Here is a 20,000-nt window from a genome sequence, read left to right as displayed (position 1 = left end):
ATATTATTATTATTATTATTATTATTATTAGTACATGTATATACATTTTATCAACTATTATTATAATTGATTACTTTGTTTATGTTTGCATATGTTTGGATTTCTCGTCTAACAACTTGTCCAGGTTTAATTTTGTGGCATTGTTGGAATCTTCATAGCATGCAAGAAATAATGCATTTTACAAGTATATTATTTTTATGGATCATTAAGATTATTAATGTTATTTGGTCGTGTGCTTACAGGTATCTGACCGGTGATCAATTCCAGGGTGAGGCCTCTGTCGAAGCTTACATTCGTGCCCTCAGAATGGGATGTCGTTGTTTAGAATGTAAGGAAATAGAGTTACACATTTTTCAAATGGGTCTTAATTTTTTTCCTTTAAAAAAGTCATGAGCATTCATAGGTGTTACTGTGGTTTTTGCCATTAATCTTGCAGTGGACTGCTGGGATGGTCCAGAAGGTCAACCCATCATCACACACGGACACACACTTGTTTCCAGAATCAAATTTGTGGAAGTTGTGCGTGCAATTAGCGACAATGCATTTGTTGCATCTGAGTAAGTTTTGAAATAATTTCAGGGCTCGAAATTGTGACCAATACAGTCGCATTTGCGACTAAATTTTTTCCTTTGCGACTAAAATATCTGGAGAAGTCGCAAATTTGCGACTTGTTGTCACCTTCGCTATTTCGAAACAAAAGGGTTAGCAATTGCCACTTTGCTGCTACTTTTGCTAAAACAAATAAATGACAAAATTATTTTGTTTCTCACTTAGGGTAATTGTAGAGTAATTTAGCTGCGATGTTACGTGCACAGATCCATTCCTTCGATCATTCACCATTTTCAGCTGTCTCTTTACACACAAGTATTGCAGGCTCATATTTTTTTTTGCTAAACCGCTTACAACACAATGCAGTGCGGCAACTTTGTGACTAAACTTTGCGAAATTGCTACTAAATTTTCGTATCTTATCGCAAAATGCGACTGGATTTTTTCGTTAATTTTGAGCCCTGAATTTGCTTTGAAAACTATGGCAAATAATTACGGTATGTAAATTTGAATTCATGGCATCTTTTAAAACACTGGAAATTACATGTCGGATCAGGAAATGTTCAGGTCTTTGCTGATGTAAATCGTAACTACAGGTACTCACCAGAGGAGGAATGAATAGTATCCCATAATTATTCCTTCATTCAACATACATGTAGGTAATTAAAGAAAAGTGAGTTAAATCTGAAATCCATGTCATGTGATCGCTTGCCATGATCAAATCACAAGTGCCACTTGCGAACTCATTAAACTGGTGTATAATTTTGATGAAATCTTTGACTCCAAAAGTATGAGAAAATGTGGGTATATATGGGTACTTCTCCACTGAAATATCGTTTCACCATCGATCTGCATGAGTGGAGTCCATATTTGGAAAAAAGCTCTAATCCACAACTGTATATTAAACAACTTTATCCATAACCTCTCTTCAGGTCAGTGATCACATTGTGAAACAACCACATTTTGAATTGTCAAAATATGAGTAGTCCTCTGTGAGTCTTGATGAATAAATATCAGAAATTAAATACAGTGATGAAGTATTGACAGGCACAAATCAATCACCATTATGATAATGACAAAACCTATGAAATCATCATGAAGAAGATCGTGTATTTCATCAACTGATTGCGCCATTTTGCTATTCCCGTTGGGACGAGATGCCGAAAAGACATCTGGGATACTATTCACTCCTCCTCTGGGTACTCACGGTATGGTGAGAGTTGGTTGATTATGTTGCCTTACTATTTTTCTATTATTAATTTCATTGACATTGAGAAATTTGTGTTTTCTTAAATAATTTGTTGCTACAAAGTAAATGTACATGTATGTCATGTGGTAAGAAAAGCTGAGTGCTAACACATTAAAACCATTTTTTTTTTTGCCAAACAGGTCACAATTATTATAATGTCAAGCTTTAACCCTTTAAGCCCCGATAGTGCCAAATGGCACTTATAGATTTTAGTCTGTCTAACGCCAGACGATTTTACTTGTCAATGGGGAACCCCTCGGGGCTTAAAGGGTTAAGCTAACAGCGTGAAAAAACTATGTCCCTGTTTAAAGAAATGAGTTGTCTTTTCGACTTTCAGCTATCCATTAATTCTGTCACTGGAGAACCATTGTAGCATTCCTCAACAGAAGGTTATGGCATATACTTTCAAGGAGGTTTTTGGAGGTTTGTCAAAAAAATGATCGATTTACTTAAGTTTTATACCTTCACAGTTTGAAATTGATCACTTCCATATATTGGGCTTACATTTTTCAGAATTATATGACACAACTCTAACAGATCATTTTTGCCCAGCAGTAGGCTTAAAAGTAAAAATTGCAGCAGTTTTAGAACTTTTACCAATGGAGGCAGTGTGGCCCAGTGGTTAGGGTGCTTGCATTGAGATCTGGAGATCCCGGGTTCAAGACCTGCTCTGAGCTGACTACTCATTAAATTTGATCCTGGTAGTCCCTGGCTCAACTTCCCAGCTGCACTGGGTTTGCCTCAGTTGGGATTCTTAACAGTTGTTGTTGTTGTTGGTCTGTTCCTTAATTCCATTAATTGTGTTTCATTGGTTCTGAAAAGCCCCTATAGAGAGCGTTGAATTAATTATGTATTGTATTGTACTAACCCAGAAGACTTTACTTATTATGGTCTCCCTACATACTTGTGGTTATGAATGCCAGCTGGCAGGAGGAACAAGTTGGCTGTCCTCTGGAGACAAATCCAGCCAATGGTGATAGTAGATTTTTGAACCCTACACAACTACATGCAAATCCACTGCCCCTATCACCAAAGCACACTCCATCTTTTTCCTTATAGAATACCAGTTATCAACAATTTATGTGCTTGCAAAATAATATTTGATTGATTGATTCATGTCTTGTGATAAATGTTTCTTTTTGATGACAGAATACCTTCTCACACATCCAATTGAATGTAGTGCAAAAGAAATGCCTTCACCCACTGCTCTAAGGAACAAAATCATACTCAAGGTACATGTAATTGTCAACTAATTTACAATGCTGTTATGGGCCTTGTACCTTACTTATTTGACAACCTTGTATTTTTCAGCACAAAAAGCTTCCCAAAGATCCCACTCAAGTTGTAGATACCACAGTTGGTGATTCATGTAAGTCCTTTCACCTTTGACACAAGGTGCAAAATTAAAATGTTGGCTACTTGTTGTATGTACGTGTAGTTGTAAAAACACATCAATTAAAATAGTTATTGATATTATTATTTTACATGCTCAAATGGAACTTCCAGTCTGGATGTGATTTTAATAGTTAGTAGTACATATACACCTGCTTTTTGACAGGCTCTACAGGGGAGTTTTTATGAATGACTCCTCCTTGTAGCTTAGTTTTGTGTTATCAACCCAGAAAGGTGAAGGAAGAAGACCACTGCACTTGTCTTACTATTTTGAAGTGTCTACATGTTATACACATCCACAAGTATAATGCTCCATGTTATACACATCCACAAGTAAATACATCTATTTGGTTTGGTCTGGTCACAGAGGGCCCATACAAACTGTGTGATCATTAATCAAAGTTTGTGCAAGCTTTGATTTCCGGATTTTACGAAGTTATTGGAGATGTAGCGTTACGTTGTACTTTTTGATTTGACTGCCAAATTTCTCTCTAAATGAATTTCAACACTTATCCCTCGTTTGTTGTAAAGTTAATTCAATGAGTGTAAGTTGTACTTTTTGATATGACTGCTTTATTTCTCTCTAAATGAATTTCAATGCTTATGCCGTGTTGTTTGTTGCAAAATTGACTCAATGAAGGTAACTTGTACTTTTTTAGATGACTGTGATATTTTGCTGTAAATAAATTTTAACTTTCTCTCGGGGAAGTAAACAAGCCGACTATGCGAAATACAAGAGATGCGAACAAAATCTGCAAGATAAGTGCTGAAATTTATTTAAAACGAAATATAGCAGGCAGCTCAAAAAGTGCAGCTGATGCTCATTGAGTTACTTTCCAACCGTAGTTACTAAAACAAGGAATGACCTACAGTGAGCTACAATGATCTACAATGACGTACAATGACATACAGTTACCTACAACCTCGCGACCTCGCGAGGTCACGGGTTCAAACCCCATTGAAGTCCTGCGAGGATCATAGCTTCACTTGATTTCATATCCGCAGTTCATGTAATATGATCTATTTTATATATCATTTCATCATTTATAAAATTTGCGATAATAATAGCACTACACTACGATATCTTGGATTTCATTAAAATTATGTGAAAAACGTAGAGATTAACACAGTTTGTATGGGAACCCTGTGGTCTGGTTGGGGATGATTGAGAACCACCTGTATATACACCATCATTGAAGAAAAGCATCTTTTGAATTGTACAGATGTTTTTTTTTTTAAGTTGCTGGCAATAAAAGTTGTTTTGGATGAATGATAACTAGCAGTCTTGCTAATTTTCTCTGTGCAGTGGTAGAGGATGACCTTAGTCAGTCTGTGAAGAATGGGTACCTTTTACTTGAAGACGAAATTGACCATGTAAGAATATCTTGTTTTTTTTGGTTATAGGTTAGAAATGACTAGTAAGAAGAACTTTTGGTATTGTAGCACCTGTAGTAGGACAGTAGCTTTGGGCATTAATAATAGCTTTTGGTGTAGTAGCACACTCAAAACCCGAGACGAAATCATTATTCTATGGTATTATTACAGGAAAAACCTTGCCTTGGTTGTCAGTCTTCATTGGAGCTTTTCCCAATTTGTTGTAGTGGAGGGTGTTTTTAGTTTTCTTGTGGTCTTGGAAGACTAGTTGCACACTGATTCATTGTTCATGGAAAATTTCTACTTATTATTTTTTGGTCAATATCATGCCTGCTACGTAGCATAGGCACCTACTGTCATTTTTTTAACCTCCATTTGTTTAATTTAGACAACGCAAAACGGTCCAATGTTATAATTTTCAAACTAGTTTAAACTGACTTTATTCCCTGCTAGCAGAGATCTCTTTTCTTTTGCATTCGCTGGGTTGACGAGTATGGGAAAAGAGACCTCTGCCGTTGATCAAAACTCGGATCACTGTGTTGAGCATACGTGGTGGTTACTTGGAGATGGAATCCTCACATGATACTATCATCTTTTGTGGGCTCACTTTACAACAGCGGATTTACTGTCAAGGGAATGCACGGGGTCAAGTCACTGTCAGCAAACATATCATGTGGCATGCAGTTTGAAGATTGCGGTGTAAGGGGTTGTGGACGGCGGTTGGATCAAAGTGAGTATCGAGCCATGGCAGAGGTCTCTTCTGCCGTACTCGTCAGCCCAGCAAACACAAGAGAAAAGCGACCTCTGCAAGCAGGGAACTAATTTTACTTTTTCCTAACTTATTAATTCACACGATGATAATGGATATGATTAAAAACTAGATCATTGGATAATGGAATTCTATTGTTTTGATTGGCTTAGCCATTTAGCTATTATACCATGCTCTACAAATATCTGTAACTGTACGCATAGGTTTTCTTGTTTTTATAAAATAAAGTAGGAAAGAGTTATCCAAAATTTTGTGGCCATTTTTAATAAAACATTATTATTCCACTCTTGCTTTTTGGATATGGGATGATTATAACCAAATCGGCGCTAGCACCTCATTGGCTATCTATCACCTCAAATCCAACGCACGCTTGTTGGAATAATAATTACTTACTGTTAATTAATAGACTATGAAAATTCAAAATTGAACTGGTTCGGAACATTTTAAACCAAGAAAATATTTGAATCACAATAGAAACAATAAAATAATGATACAGTAATTAAGCCTTCAGCAACTCAACTGGAAGGCGGCAACCAGTTGGCTTTGTTAATAGTAAATACACCCCTCCTAGCATTTATTTTGAGAAAGGGTCTTTGTGATACATATATTGACTGGGAATAGACCACTTTCGATATGTTAAAATTCAACTTGATAGTGAGGCTTAGAGGACGCAAACAAAAGAAATGAATAAACATGTTCATTCAGTTTCCTTTGCTTGTGTCCTTTAGGCCTCGCTGCCAAGCTGAATTTTAATATATCAAAAGTGGTCTATTGGGAATGAAAGAATTAGCCTTTGGTAACCCATTAAAATAATTGCAGGGCTGGAAACGTCACTTTTTCTGTTTAACAAAAGACCAGTTGTTCTGGACAGAAGAGCAGACAAGGTCGGAAGATGATGATGATGATGAAGGATTTGAGGGAGGTGGAGTTGGGGAGGTAAAGACTTTGCATTTTTGATCAGGAGCTACCGTAAAGGTCCAGGTATAAGCCGCACCTTTTTACTCAAAATTCAAATAAAAAATCGGGGGTGCGGCTTTTCTACAGAAACATGATCTAAGGTTGGAGTTTTCTAAGATGTCACTGAATAAGCATACTGTAAACAAAAGGAGATAAGCCGCTCCTTTTTCCCAAAAACTGTTGCTAGAAATCAGGGGTGCGGCTTATCTGCAGGAACATTTCAAAATGGTGCCTGGTTACTAAGCCACGACGTTTCGCTCATGTTCTTGTCGTTAACAAATACCAGAAAAAGATCAATCATATGTTACATTTGATGGACAGTGGACTCGACTTTGGATTTCTTTTGATTTCTTTCAAAACACTTTTTCCAAAATTTGAGCTGCTAAATTCGGGGTGTAGCTTACCTGCAGATGTTTACGGTATAACAAACTGAAAGCATGTTGTTGTTGATCATTGCCTTTTTCGTGAGTGGTGGATCCTAAAGAAGCTTTTTGTATCTTGAAGCATTAAGTTGTAATTCTTGTTCTCTAAGAATTCTTTCAAGCGATTAATAATTTTCACTTTACTTGAATAACTGAACACCAACCTACAGAGAATCTCCGTTTCTCCACAAAGCTGTTTGCTATGACATCTGCGGCCAGTCACTTTGACTCTCTCTGCCCTGTTCAAGAAAATACTAATGAAGATATTTGCGAGTACTTGCGAGGCAAATGGCAAACCGTTTCACTGTTTTTATATAACCCTCATACCAAATTTATCCATTGGATTATGACTCTTGTTCTGCATGAATTTCTCTCCTGCTGTAGTTTCCAACCATAGTGATAAATGTGGTATCCCCGGACATTCTTCTATGTTTGAACAAGAACTATGATGATGCAAACCATAATGCTTTTACAGTTTACTTGACCCAGATCCCCATTTCAAAGCTTGGCCAAAAACACTCCTGCCTATCATTTCAATCGCCAATTTGTATCAAAAATTTTTGATTTTTTGCAGTAAGATTCTACTAAATGTTCTCCACAATATGAGCTTAACAGTTCTGTTACCATGGCATCATACTGGGTCCCAGACCTCCACCATATTAAAGGCTTTTCTGGCCACTTTTTGCATTCCATTTTGATATTTGCTAACAGCTCTTCATATGCATGATCCAGCAAGTATATAAATATGTTAGCTCAAGTTTGTGGCCTTGTTTAACATTTTTCAAGCTGAAAATCACTAACATATTGAATTCAAGTGGGTGGGACTGGAAAAGAGTGAGTTGCCATGGGAAAAGAATTTTTATAGCCATAGGTGTGTTTCCTGTAGAACTATTAGACTACCAAGTTTCAATGGTCTGCGCTTCAAATTGGCCAAGGTAGCTCTATTTATATACTCAATATAATAGAGGGTTGAGTGTATGACATCATCAGTCATCTCATTTGCATTTTTTACCCATTTTTCAAACTTCAATATTTCCGAAACTTATGAAGATATTTGCAAACGGTAAATGGCGTTTTTGTTCTTTCATGGAATTCTGTGTGATACACTCAAAAACTCAAGGGGTAAAAATTGGATCATAGTGCCATAGTATCATAGTGTTTGCATGTCAATAAATGTGTATTTGTCTTGTACCATTTACAATAATGATTCATTATGATGCACTTATATAATTTGATGAACATAACATTATTTCTCTTGTTGCAGTCATGCAAAGATGAACTTCACTTTGGTGAAAGGTCAGTTATGGCAACTTTGTATACATGTGTGATAATTTTAATTAATTAATTAAAGTGGAGTGTTGATTTTAAAAAAAGGTTGGCAATCCAGTAATCATGAAGAACAGCTCCCCAAAACAACTTTTGGCTGATTATCGAATGACTATTGGCCGACTAGACTGTGAGAGAAAACTCTCAGTTGCTTTGGGAAACAAACTCCTTTACTTCGGCATCATCCATAAGGAGAACGAAATAGGACTTGTGCATCCGGCTAACCCCGCCGGACAGGGTTACTTTCAGTGAAGTTTTGTCTTAGAAAGCTGGCAGACGTTCAGAGTGCACGCTTAACCTGGCGGTGAAAAAGAAGGTGTAAGGGAACTGGAAAATGATGAACAATTCATCCTCAAAGCCAATGTTTCTTGATTCCCTTTTATTTTCTTCAATCTTTGTGGGTTCAGTATTTTACCATGTTACTGCGCTACCACACGTACGCAATGCTCACCTATTTTTCACAGTCTACATTTTATCTTGGTCTGAAGTCTGCATTGTACTCTTCTTACCTTTTGAAAAACCAGTGCTTTGTGGGTTCATAGTGATGTTGTTGTTTCTTTGTTTTTTGGGCTGTGGTTCATAATAATACTTTTCAGTTCCCCAACCAGAATGTTTCACATTTATTTCAAGGATGGTTAGTTAAAGGGTTATAGCATGTACAGTATGATTGTCTTTTAGTCTGCAGACTCTTTGGAAGAATGCTTTTTGGGACCTTTTTTGTATATGTTTTTCAAAACGTTAACAAGCAAAGGAATTAATAAGCTAATAAGAAAAAAACGTTTTTATTGTGGAAACATGAAAGAAAACAATTATTTTTAAAACTGAAACAGGAAAATTTGGTTTTATCAAACGTGTTGATAAAGGTCTAATTACCACCGTGGACGATTTGGAAAGCTGATGTTTCGAGCATTACCGGTAGCTCTTTGTCAGAGGGAATGATTAAACAAACAAGCAAAAACAAGAAAAATATTTAGTACTGATGTTTGGCCTTTTGTTAATAGGTATGTTTTGAAAAGTGAGAGGACACTAGTGGGAGAAACATAGTGTGGATTGGCAGACTAGCATAAAAGTGTTCCATGCTAATTAAAACGAAAAGTTGACAAAAACTGGACTGAAGGCAGGTTGCTCTCTGGCCTTCAGTCAGCCTTCAGGGGAAGGAAGGCATTTGCTTTAACAATTGAAAAAGAAAAGAACAAGAACAGAAAAACAATGTTCTCTATTGCAATCAAAGTGCATGTATTGGTATATCAACAATAGCTTTCATTTGGCACAAAAATATGCTCAGATATTTGTCCACAGAGGTTCTGTCCAGAGCAGCGAACTGTGAACTTCAAGAAACAGATAATGGCCAAGAACAAATTTCTGACCAAATTTTTGTGAGGTTATTGTGTTTATTATCCTTCAAATATTTTTTGCAAGACTAGAGCTTACAAATTAGACGAAAGGTTTTAGAACCGCTTACTGTCAGAAACGTTCACAGCCTATGAAGTTGATTGTTTGATGTTTTCTTGTATGGCTTTATTGAGCAGCACATTTATTAAATTTTCTTCCATCACAAAAGCAAACTGAATTAAGTTAAATTACAAAGGGTTTGGGAAATTGGGGAATATCATTGGATATTCCCCAGTTTTAGTTGGGAAACATCCGGTCTTGTGACAGGTTTAGACCAGTCACGTGCAAGTGAAAATATTTGATGGATTAATAATATAACAGTGTTATTTTTGCATGATATCCCCAGTGATGTGAATTTAACATCCCACTTAACTTTAGGGCTGGTAGAATTCTTGTACACTAGATTATGTATTATCATTTTACGTAATATTTCAGGTGGTTCCATGGCAAGCTTTTAGATGGGCGAAGGGTATCAGAAGCGTTATTAAACCAGTTCAACCGTGGAGATGGCTCCTTTCTTGTGCGAGAAAGTACAACATTTGTAGGAGATTTCTCACTGTCCTTTTGGTAAATTTGACTTGAGCTTATATGGACCACTTATTACAAATGTGATGGACAACAATATAATTTTTAAGTACTTAATTTGACTATTGCAAGGAGACATTATTAAATGAATATATAATAAGTACAATAAATACAGCATACATGTATGATGAATTCAAAGGTCATGGTAAATGTGTATAATTTTATTTATTTCACAACCTTGAGCTTTATTTTACCTTTCTGTTTTTTTTTTGTTCAACAACATTATAATAATGTCAAACAGTAAATATTATTGATAGCCTTGTCATTGGAATTGAATCCTCAATTCAAGTCCTATGGTTGTTCAAAAGTTCTTATTGGCGAGACTACATAAAAATTATGAGTAATGTTTCAGGCGAAAAGGCAAGGTACAGCACTGTAGGATAAAATCCAAGCAAGAGAATGGCCAGACCAAGTACTATCTGGTCGATCAAGTAACATTTGACAGTCTCTACAGCCTCATCAATTTCTATCAGACTCACCCACTCAAAAGCATGAACTTTGAACTCACGCTGACAGATGCTATTCCACAGGTGATTGCTAGTTTTAACTTTAGTTAGCAGATTGCAGCTGGGAGGTTGACCCTGTAACTAGTTTTCTTTTTGGTTCTTCATTGTTTTGTACTACAGACTGCGCTTGTTCCTGTGATTGCTCTGGGGTAATTGCACAAGTTGCCTGCATGCAAATCCATATGCCACAAAATACAGAATGAAAGAAGAGGAAAGTTGTAGCTGGGAAAGAAATGACTTTGTATACTCTGTTTGAGTTAATGTAGTGGATGCCATCCAGGCTGCAAATAATAGTAGTTATGGCATGATTGAGGCTAAAATTAATTTAAACAACTGATAAAACTATTTTCTGTTTTTTCTTTTTTTCAGCCAAATGCTCATCTTGACCAATGGTAAGTTTAAAAAATGCTAACATTTTTTTTTAAATTTTGGTTGAAACTCTGTAATACAAATGTGGGCAACAAAAAATGACATGTCCTAGCAGTTTGTTGAATGGTTCCCTTCCACAGTTTTTTTAGGTTAAAGTTTTTAAGGACAGTGCCACCTACTGTTATTTCGCATAGTTTTACGTTCTGTGCATCTCAATCATTTTGTCACAGGCAGTCATGGGCTGACTTTATATTTTTGAAGTTGGATTATTTTTCCATTTTTTTCTGTCAAAGTTCCTTCGAAGATTTATTCGGTTGCAGTTAGAAACACCTGTATCTTGTAGCAAAAGACCAAAAAAAGAACCAGAATGGAACTGTTGTCTCTACGACAAATTGAAAAAGCTAGAAACTGATTGATCGGATTGAGAGAGTGGACGTACGGTGTTTTAATGGAGCCATCGTTATGAAGGGGTAAACTAAGACAGTTATGGATGGTGGCATGGATGAAATCTTTCATTTTACCTTTGGGGGTTTGAACCTTTCATTAGCTGTGAAATAATAACTTCTGTTATTTAGGAGCAATTTTTTTTTTCTTTAAGTTGGTATCATGATAATCTTAATCGAGACAAGGCTGAGGACATGTTGAAAAGAGTGAGGAGTAATGGTGCTTACCTTGTAAGAAGGAAAGAGTCTGAGCAGGCAGGAGATGGCTCAGAATCCAATGGAGATGTGTTTGATGCACAGGATGATCAGTCATCATATGCTATCTCCTTCAGGTTAGTTATTTTCTTAATGTCACTGAAACTCAGTGAATGAAATAAATGGATTATTTGAATTGCAAGTTATGCCAGTAGATGAAAGGGAGATGTGATCACTTCTCCCTTTCATGAGCGGGTCAATTTGTTGAGCTCATGTAAGCCCAACGAATTGACTTGCTCTTAACTGACTGGCTTCATAGATCAGTTGGTAGAGCATTGCACCAGAATCACAGAGGTCATGGGTTCCAAGCAAATTTGTTTGCTGGAAGTGCAGTAAGGCAAAAGAAAACGTTAATTACTTAAAATCAACATTCTGATATTTTGTGCAAGGACTGTCATTTTCCCATAGGTGACAAATTTGAAATCTCAGTTGTTTTTAGTTTAACCTTTGCCAGCTGCAATTTGCCATTATAAAAATAAAGTTATTTGTAGTTCCCATAGCAGTGTAACGTGTCTTTTTAGAATACGTGTATTTCAGCCTTCCTGTTTGTTACTGACACTTGGTCCTCCGGTGCTTGTTTCTTGGTTCATCATTTTGCTAACAGTTTCATCAAGAATGACTAGCTTATTAAGGAACAGGTCTTCGTTCATTCAGATAAACAACAAGAGAGCAACAACTACAATTAGTGTTGTATTTGACATTGCCCCTTCCAATGAACATTGGAACTGAGGCTACTATAGCAATGATGTTTATAACGATAACAGGGATTTTGTGGTTAACAAGGAGATCAGTCTATCTCTCAGAGTTTATATGTGGGGGTGGGAAATTACTAAACCACAAAACAGTGAAAAGAAACACCAAAACATGTATGACCCACCATACATACTCTTAACTGACAAAGGCTGGATTTTGAGATTATAAATATCGTTGTAGGCTTAATTAGACCTAAAACGTTCTTGCTTCTAATTAATTGCGATTAAGATTAGGATTCACATTAAGATTGTGATCAGGAGCAATATTTAATATATTTAAGATAGTTAATGTCAAATCCAACCTTTGTTGGTTAGCATTCAATGTATGGTGGGGTCATACATAGTGTTTTGGTGTTTTGTTTTGCTGTTTCAATGTTTCGTGGTTTATGGGGTGGGATGATGGAATAATTTAAATACTATAATGTTTTATGGTAACCATAATTGTGTTGGACTTTTAGGGTAAATAGTTTCGTGCAGTAGTTAAATTGTGTCCCATACATAACTAGACTCCCCTGTAGTAAAACCTTTAAGTGTTTGATTGTAGAGCGGAAGGCAAAATCAAGCACTGTAGGATCAAGCTTGAAGGTCGCCTCTTCACCATTGGCACAGCTCAGTTTGAGACTTTGGTAGAATTAGTTGAGTTTTACATGAGACATCCGTTGTACAAAGGAATGAAACTCCGTTATCCAATCAACGAGGATGTAAGTACAACCATCATGCTCCAATGACAAGATACATGTTACGTTTGGATTGATCTCTAGTTTTCAAAATTATTCAGTACTATTTGTTCGTTTATTGTCAAAATAATATTGTTGTCTTTGTACTAACTGTGACCAGTTATTTTATATTAATCTTGCTTTTAGTTTGACACAATTAATAATAATATTAGTAGCCTCAATATCTTGCACCACTTTCCCTAACCTGTTAAAGGGAAGCTGCTGTCAGTAAAATGAGTGAATATTGAGGGTTGCACAGCAACAGCATATAAGTAGTAGTTGTCTTTTTTTTTCCTGTTTAACCGTTGCATTGGCATTTAAACTTAGGTAGTTGTTCATGTAACCATGAATGAGCAAAACATAAACAGAGGTTTTAGAGGTTTATTTGGGAACTTTAACCAAGAAACACTAGCCTTATTTGTCTTGAGTTTATTAAACTGGCTCACTTCACTTTGCATTTTTGTCTTGTGCTATCAAGAGATGAGAACTTAAGAAATTTCTGTAGTAAGCTGCTTCAAATTATTTCCTTCATATATGACCTGAGGAAGTCATTTGATTTGTAACAGTTTTACTGTGAAAAGCTATCTGCCGGTAACTAAATCGTAGGTCAAATTTAAATTGCGATACTCTTACCACATGACCGTTTTTACCACAGGGAACTACCATGGGCTCGATTTATCAAGTTAATTTCTTCCTATTTTGTATTTTAATGCTAGACTTAATGCTAGACTTAATGCTAGATATGTTTATGGGGTATGCTTTTGAGGGAATTGTTCTTTTGGGTTTTGTTAATGCAATGCATTTGTGAACTTTGTATTTATTCTATTTTATTTCATTTTAGGTGTTGTCTAAAGTTGGTCAGGTATGTAATTCTTGTAACTCGTCTTTAACATTACAAGATTAATTAAAACGTATTTTTATTAATCAGAAAACTTTAAAAGAAAACAGGTATGGGCCCTAGCCATACAGCCTTCTTTAATCTCTTTGCAGGACAAGAAACTTCTTTAAAGAAAGTACACATTTTTTCGTCTTTTGTGCCTCCAAGAGATGCACTTGCAAAATTATATGATGGATTGAATGATCAGGGGAGCTCATTTGCATTAGAAGTGGAGAATCAACAGCAATGGACCAGTTTTGATTTTACCCTAATTCAACTAAAAAAAATAAACTACGTGATTTCAGGGCTCTGATTTGTGTTGGTTTCAATGTGAGGTCTTTTTGGCTATGAAGTGGTTGCCTGCATCTTTGTACAGCATTTTTATTGCAGACCAATTGGCTCAGAACGTTGAGAATAATATTGGACTACCGTGTGGAAGGTTGCAGCTGTGAGCCCCAGGCCGAACGAATACTCAGGGTCTTAAAATAACTTAGTGGAAGGGGCTGTGCTGACACCTGGAAATGGTTTGTCTTCTAAGTTTTTTCGGATAAGGACTAGAAATCATAGGCCCCGTTTCTGAACCTTTGCTGTTAATAATATTACATGTATGGATTGTTTTGAATATAATATTTTTTATGATATCATATCAAGTAATTAAATCCATGTGGGTCATGGTTATAGTACATTTCCTTCCCACAACAAAAAAGTCAAGAACTCCCCCCTACAATAAGTTCATATACTACCTTGGCACTGACAATATTATCAATAAATGTTTATTAGGAGTAATTTTGATTCCTGTGTGATATCTTTCAGTGTCCTGAAGAAGATGCTATCTATGGCACTGGGGACCATTATCATGAACCCAATCAGTTCATGACAAAGGTGAGTCAATAATAACAGTTATTATATGACTAGCTCTGTGAGCGGGCAAGATGAACCAAATCGCGCGCTGTGATTGGCTACCCGAGCGGGCAAGATGGAGCTATCTTGCCCGCTCGGGATTTCTCGCTTGGTCCCGCAAGATCAAAGATCATTGTTTTGGTGTTTTAAGTCGTATAATGAACCCTTTATTGACCAAGCTTGTTCGGTCAAGATGGCTGGATATTGGCCTCGTTCTGTTTTTGCGTGTTTACGGACCTCGACTTCGTCTCGGTCCATAAATACGCAAAAAAGAACTTGACCAATATCCAGCCATCTTGACCTCACGCTTGGTCAATAACCCATATAAGTTGACTCAATTATTGCTTGTCATTTGAAAGTAATGTACTATAAGCTAAGGTTGTTTGCAGTGGTGAAGAACATTTGAAGCATGGGGCTTACCCGGTACTTTTGACAAAGTGCTGTTAGGAGTAATACAGTCAACTCTCTCTTAACGGACACCTCTGTAAGACGGACACCTCTATAAGACGGACACCTGGTGCTGGTCCCGGCCGTTTCTTAGTCATTTTATTATAACCAAACTCTCTATAAGACGGACAACGGACACTTGCGAGGTGCTGAATGTGATCGCAAATTATGATTTAGGGAAGAAAAATTCTTGTACATGACTCTTTTTAACGCCAGGCGTTTAATTGACAGCTCTTATTTTGTCCTCGGAATACATACAGTACACTGAGTTAAAATTAAATAAGTCATTGTCCCATTCAAAAAATAACTTGGGAGGTGACAACCGAATCTAAAACAGGTAGGTTTCGTTCAAGTAATAAAATTCCTGGGGTCATGTTACGTTGACTCTCTGTAAGCCGGACACCTCTCTAAGACGGACAGCTGAGGCCGGCCCCGATGGTGTCCGTCTTAGAAAGAGTTGACTGTATACTCAAATCATTAATTTTTCTTTATTGTAAACTGTAGCCTGCATGTCGAGCCTTGTGGGACTATGAAGCTCAAAATCCAGATGAGATGTCATTTTGCCGTGGGGCATTTATCACAAATGTAACAAAAGAAGATGGGGGATGGTAAGGATGTAAACAAAGCAAGGATTATCCCTCCCCTCCCCTCCAGAAAGTGACAGATATGTCCAGACGTGCACGTAATTTATATGCACAACGATTTTGATAAGACTGAGTTATGAAGTGTTGCCTTTGATCTCCTCCCCAACTTCAACATCCCTTGCATCTGAGAATACAGACAAGCAACATCACAAAGTGTCTTCCAAGTAAAGAGAAACGGCTGCATTATACCCTCACCAAAAAATAACCCTTACCCTTAAGGCCGTGACACACTAGGCGACAAGTTGCAGCGACATGTCTCTGCGACAAAGTGCTCCATGTGTACTACTTGCAAAACAAGTCGCTGCGACACGACGCCTGTTCGGTGCACACGCAGTGATCTCGTATGAGGGGGAATGTGAACTAGTTTCGCAGCGACTTATCGCCTCGTGTGTCCCGGCCTTTACACTTACATTGTTGCTAGAAATAGGTAGCAAATGCTTAGTAATAGACTTTAAGGGACACTTAATGTTAGATATCAAAATCGGGCATACATTTAATTGTGTTCATTTCTCGCCATTGTAATGAACAAGATTGTGCCATCTACAAGGGTTTGCATTGACCCTGGCCATCGTTACAGTGGCATAAAAGTGCACCACCTCGTCAATTTTAGTCCTAGGAGTATAGCAGAACAGTTAACAATTATCCCATCAATGCGCATTGGATATTGTATATGTTAAATGCTCGGAGATATTAGCTGCTAGCTACTCTGAAATCCGAGGGCAAACAAAGTATTATTATTATTATTATTATTATTATTATTATTATTATTATTATTATTATTATTATTATTATTATTATCATTATTATTATTATCATGAGATGGTAAATAGCCAACAAGGCTATAACCAGTCTCATATCCAACAAGCGCGAATGGAATAATTGTTTTATGAAGTTCCTTAAACTCCTAAAGTTTGGAGGTACGAAATACGAGTGGAAAAAGCGATGTGATGTTTTGTAATACCTTGAGGTCAGACAGACGCAGGCTCATCAAAAAAACATTTCTTGCCTTTCGTCGGAATTGACCCAAACTTTCCACCACAAAAAGGTTTTTTTTTTTTGCTTTATTCAGGGAGAAACTTCGCTTTCCGGCGAAAAAACTTTTAGCTTAGCAAGGCTTAGCGCAATCAATTGCCATATAAGGTCAAACTAAGGTATATGAGTACAACCGAGATTGATTGAACCAATCAGAGCACGAGAAATGCATTAACCGAGGTTGAAAATTTAATAATTATTATTCAGGTGACTGTAACAATCAGCTTGTATCAAATGAGCAGGAGGTCTGTATGGGAGAATCTTGACCGAGGTCGTGAGTACAGACCGAACGCAGTGAGGTCTGTACACACCACCGAGGTCCAGATTCTTCCATACAGACTGACTAACGCCCGGGTTACACTACAGAAATGTTTTGGCATGGCTCGGGTGAAATTGGCACGGGTCCCAAAAAAAAAAAGGTTCGGCTCAGATAAAATTTGCAATGTAAACAACCTGTCAGTACCAAATTTCATCCGAGCCGAACCAAAATTCTTACCCGTGTTGGGACCTTCGGCGAGGTAGTCCGAGCACGGGTGAAAATGGTGCGAGTGCTGAAAAAATAGGCACGGTTCGGATAGAACAAGTAGTGTAAACACTTTAGAGGGCCAAATTTGAGCCTTAGTTCATATAGGCTAGCGGTTTTTTTGCGTATATTTCAAGATGGCTGCCCCTTTCTCCACCAAAATCACGCGGACGTTCTTGATTATAATTGAACTGCGCATATCTACAAGAGAACTTACCCGGGCCCAAAAGTTTTCGCACGGTATTTTTGATACGGTAAATATGGTGTAGTGTAAACAAAGTTTGCAGAGCTCTTTTTAGGTACCCGCGCCAATTTCACACGAGCCGTGCCGAAAAATTTCTGTAGTGTCACTGACCCTTAGGGACTCGTTAATCAAAGGTAAGACGAGGATTTTAATAACGAAGGTATTTAGATTTGCCATGTTTGAAGCTTCTGTAACACTTTCGCGCATGCTTTGTGCCGGTTGCACGTTTTCCACGCATGAATTGAGATCAAATGTTGTTGAGATCACTTCGTGAGTATATACTAAGGGGTGTTTACATGATACCGGTACGAGTTTCATTCTGGTACGAGTTGTCAATTTCATACCGCGTTTACATGGACGACGCAAATATTGACACAGGGATGACGCATGAACCAAAACAATAATGGCGTCCAATATTTAGAAATACAACGCATGCGTCAATAGTCCCAGTCCACCACGACTTGGCGACTCGTACCGGAATGGGAGTCAATGTAGCGTTTACATGATACCGGTATAACTTTTCATACCGTTATCAGAATTTCGATCCGGTACAACTACCGGGATGAACTCATACCGGTATGAGTTGTACTGGTATGAGATTTTTCACCGGTATCATGTAAACAAATACAGAGCGATAAGTAAGAACCGGGATGAACTCGTACCAGAATGAAACTCGTACCGGTACCATGTAAACACCCCCTAAGACAAGTATCCTTTTCAATCTCGGTGAATAGTGGCAGAATATTCACCTCGCCGCCTCGCGGCTCGGTGGATATTCTGGCGGTATTCTCTTCGATTTCAAAGAATAATTGTTAATTGTTATAGTCACCTGAACCTAGTTCAATGACCATCTGTTGTAATAGTTCAGTGCTAGAGCATCCAAACTACTAACTGGGTTCCAAGGTCATAGGTTCAGGGAGCAAAAAGGAAAATGCACGATGTACCGTAAATGCTTTGTTTATCCTAAGGGTGGGAGCATCTCCAAATATCGGAAAACAGATTTTTTTCTTAACAGATTGCGTGTGAGCTGTATTTGTCAGGGTGGCTACGCAATTGGTAACACAAAATTGATCGAACATACGGTGAAACAGGCGGCTAAATGGGCAAACTTTATATTCATCCAATGCGATATTGGACGATTAATTTAATTCGTATGGCATGGGGCTCAATTAAGAGATGTCATTTTCACATCGAGATAAGTCATTTTCTCTCAAGTAGTGCACGCAGTGAATTTAAATACCATTGGAAGAAAATGTTCAAACCAAAGCAAAAAGAAAAAGCAAAACAACAAAAAATCTAGGTAAAAGTGCATACCTTGTTAAATCCACTAGAGAAACTTAAGCCGAGCAAAACGTCTTTGATTAGGTTAGTGTTTAGCAGTCTGAACTTTGCAAAAATGTGACTGCGTCAGAGGAATTCATAAGTGAGGCGGAGTTGTTAAACACACTGAGACAATTCTTAGGAAAATAATAAGGCTTGAAGAAAGATAAAAGGTACTTTTTTGAGAGAAAATTATAGTTTTGGCGGCAAAATAACACTCCTCATTGTTTTGTTATCTGTGCGGCCTCTAAACAAGTAAGTCACAAAAGCAACAATTGCAACAATGGCCGTGTTTTCACGAGCGGTTTTTCAGGTCGCTTAGCGAGTGACAACCGAAAATTCTGTGAAAACAGTTCCTTCCCCAACTTGCTTAAAGATAAACGAGTCGGCAAATTTCATTAGAATTCTCATTAAATTTAAGCAAGCAAACCAGCTTAAGCGAGTTGGCAATTACTTTCGGCCAATCAGGAGAAAATTGCGGTTATTCAAATCGCAGACACAACAGGCGTGCTATTTTTATCATTAGGGAGCTTACGAAACGAGGACGACGTCGGCTACGAGGACTTCATTTAAAAATACAAATTCGCGTTATTCATATCACTACGAAACTATTTCATGTCGCTTCGTGTTAAAAATGTGTAGTAATTGTCGAGGAATAAACTGGTATGAGTGGGCTGAAAGAGTAGAGAGAGAACTGAAAATTCATCATGATGTGCTAACGTTGTCCACAGAACCTTGAATTTGGTCATTTCACGTCGTCATTTAGGAGATGACCGCCAGTTAGGTATCTACGCACCAGTACATGTTACCTTGGCCATGTAAAGTTACGGAAATGGAAATACTTGTACTATGATCAAAAAATCAACTCCTTTTTCTTTGGATTTCAAAACTATGTTAACTGAACACGGCTGTGTTTTCACGAGCGGATTTTCATGTCACTTAGCGTCTGACAACCGAA

The 20,000-nt window shown here is 37.4% G+C and overlaps 1 protein-coding gene across 2 annotated transcripts in view; it reads left to right on the top strand.

The window, feature by feature from the left end:
- Positions 1–20,000, top strand: part of LOC137998646 (1-phosphatidylinositol 4,5-bisphosphate phosphodiesterase gamma-1-like) — a 93,768-nt gene that overhangs the window by 52,041 nt on the left and 21,727 nt on the right. For both annotated transcript variants that reach the window (XM_068844631.1, XM_068844630.1), the window contains 16 exons: positions 243–328; positions 437–557; positions 2,135–2,220; positions 2,947–3,029; positions 3,109–3,166; positions 4,496–4,563; positions 6,152–6,268; positions 7,976–8,007; positions 9,865–9,996; positions 10,367–10,544; positions 10,890–10,912; positions 11,488–11,664; positions 12,884–13,040; positions 13,897–13,917; positions 14,746–14,814; positions 15,784–15,887. In XM_068844631.1, coding sequence (XP_068700732.1) covers positions 243–328; positions 437–557; positions 2,135–2,220; positions 2,947–3,029; positions 3,109–3,166; positions 4,496–4,563; positions 6,152–6,268; positions 7,976–8,007; positions 9,865–9,996; positions 10,367–10,544; positions 10,890–10,912; positions 11,488–11,664; positions 12,884–13,040; positions 13,897–13,917; positions 14,746–14,814; positions 15,784–15,887 — 1,512 coding nt within the window. The remainder of the gene's footprint in view (positions 1–242; positions 329–436; positions 558–2,134; positions 2,221–2,946; positions 3,030–3,108; positions 3,167–4,495; positions 4,564–6,151; positions 6,269–7,975; positions 8,008–9,864; positions 9,997–10,366; positions 10,545–10,889; positions 10,913–11,487; positions 11,665–12,883; positions 13,041–13,896; positions 13,918–14,745; positions 14,815–15,783; positions 15,888–20,000) is intronic.

The sequence above is a fragment of the Montipora foliosa genome, chromosome 1, assembly GCF_036669935.1.
Source record: "Montipora foliosa isolate CH-2021 chromosome 1, ASM3666993v2, whole genome shotgun sequence".
Taxonomy (NCBI): Eukaryota; Metazoa; Cnidaria; class Anthozoa; order Scleractinia; family Acroporidae; genus Montipora; species Montipora foliosa.
Note: the sequence above shows the minus strand (reverse complement) of the source record. Positions and strands in the feature narration are given on the sequence as shown.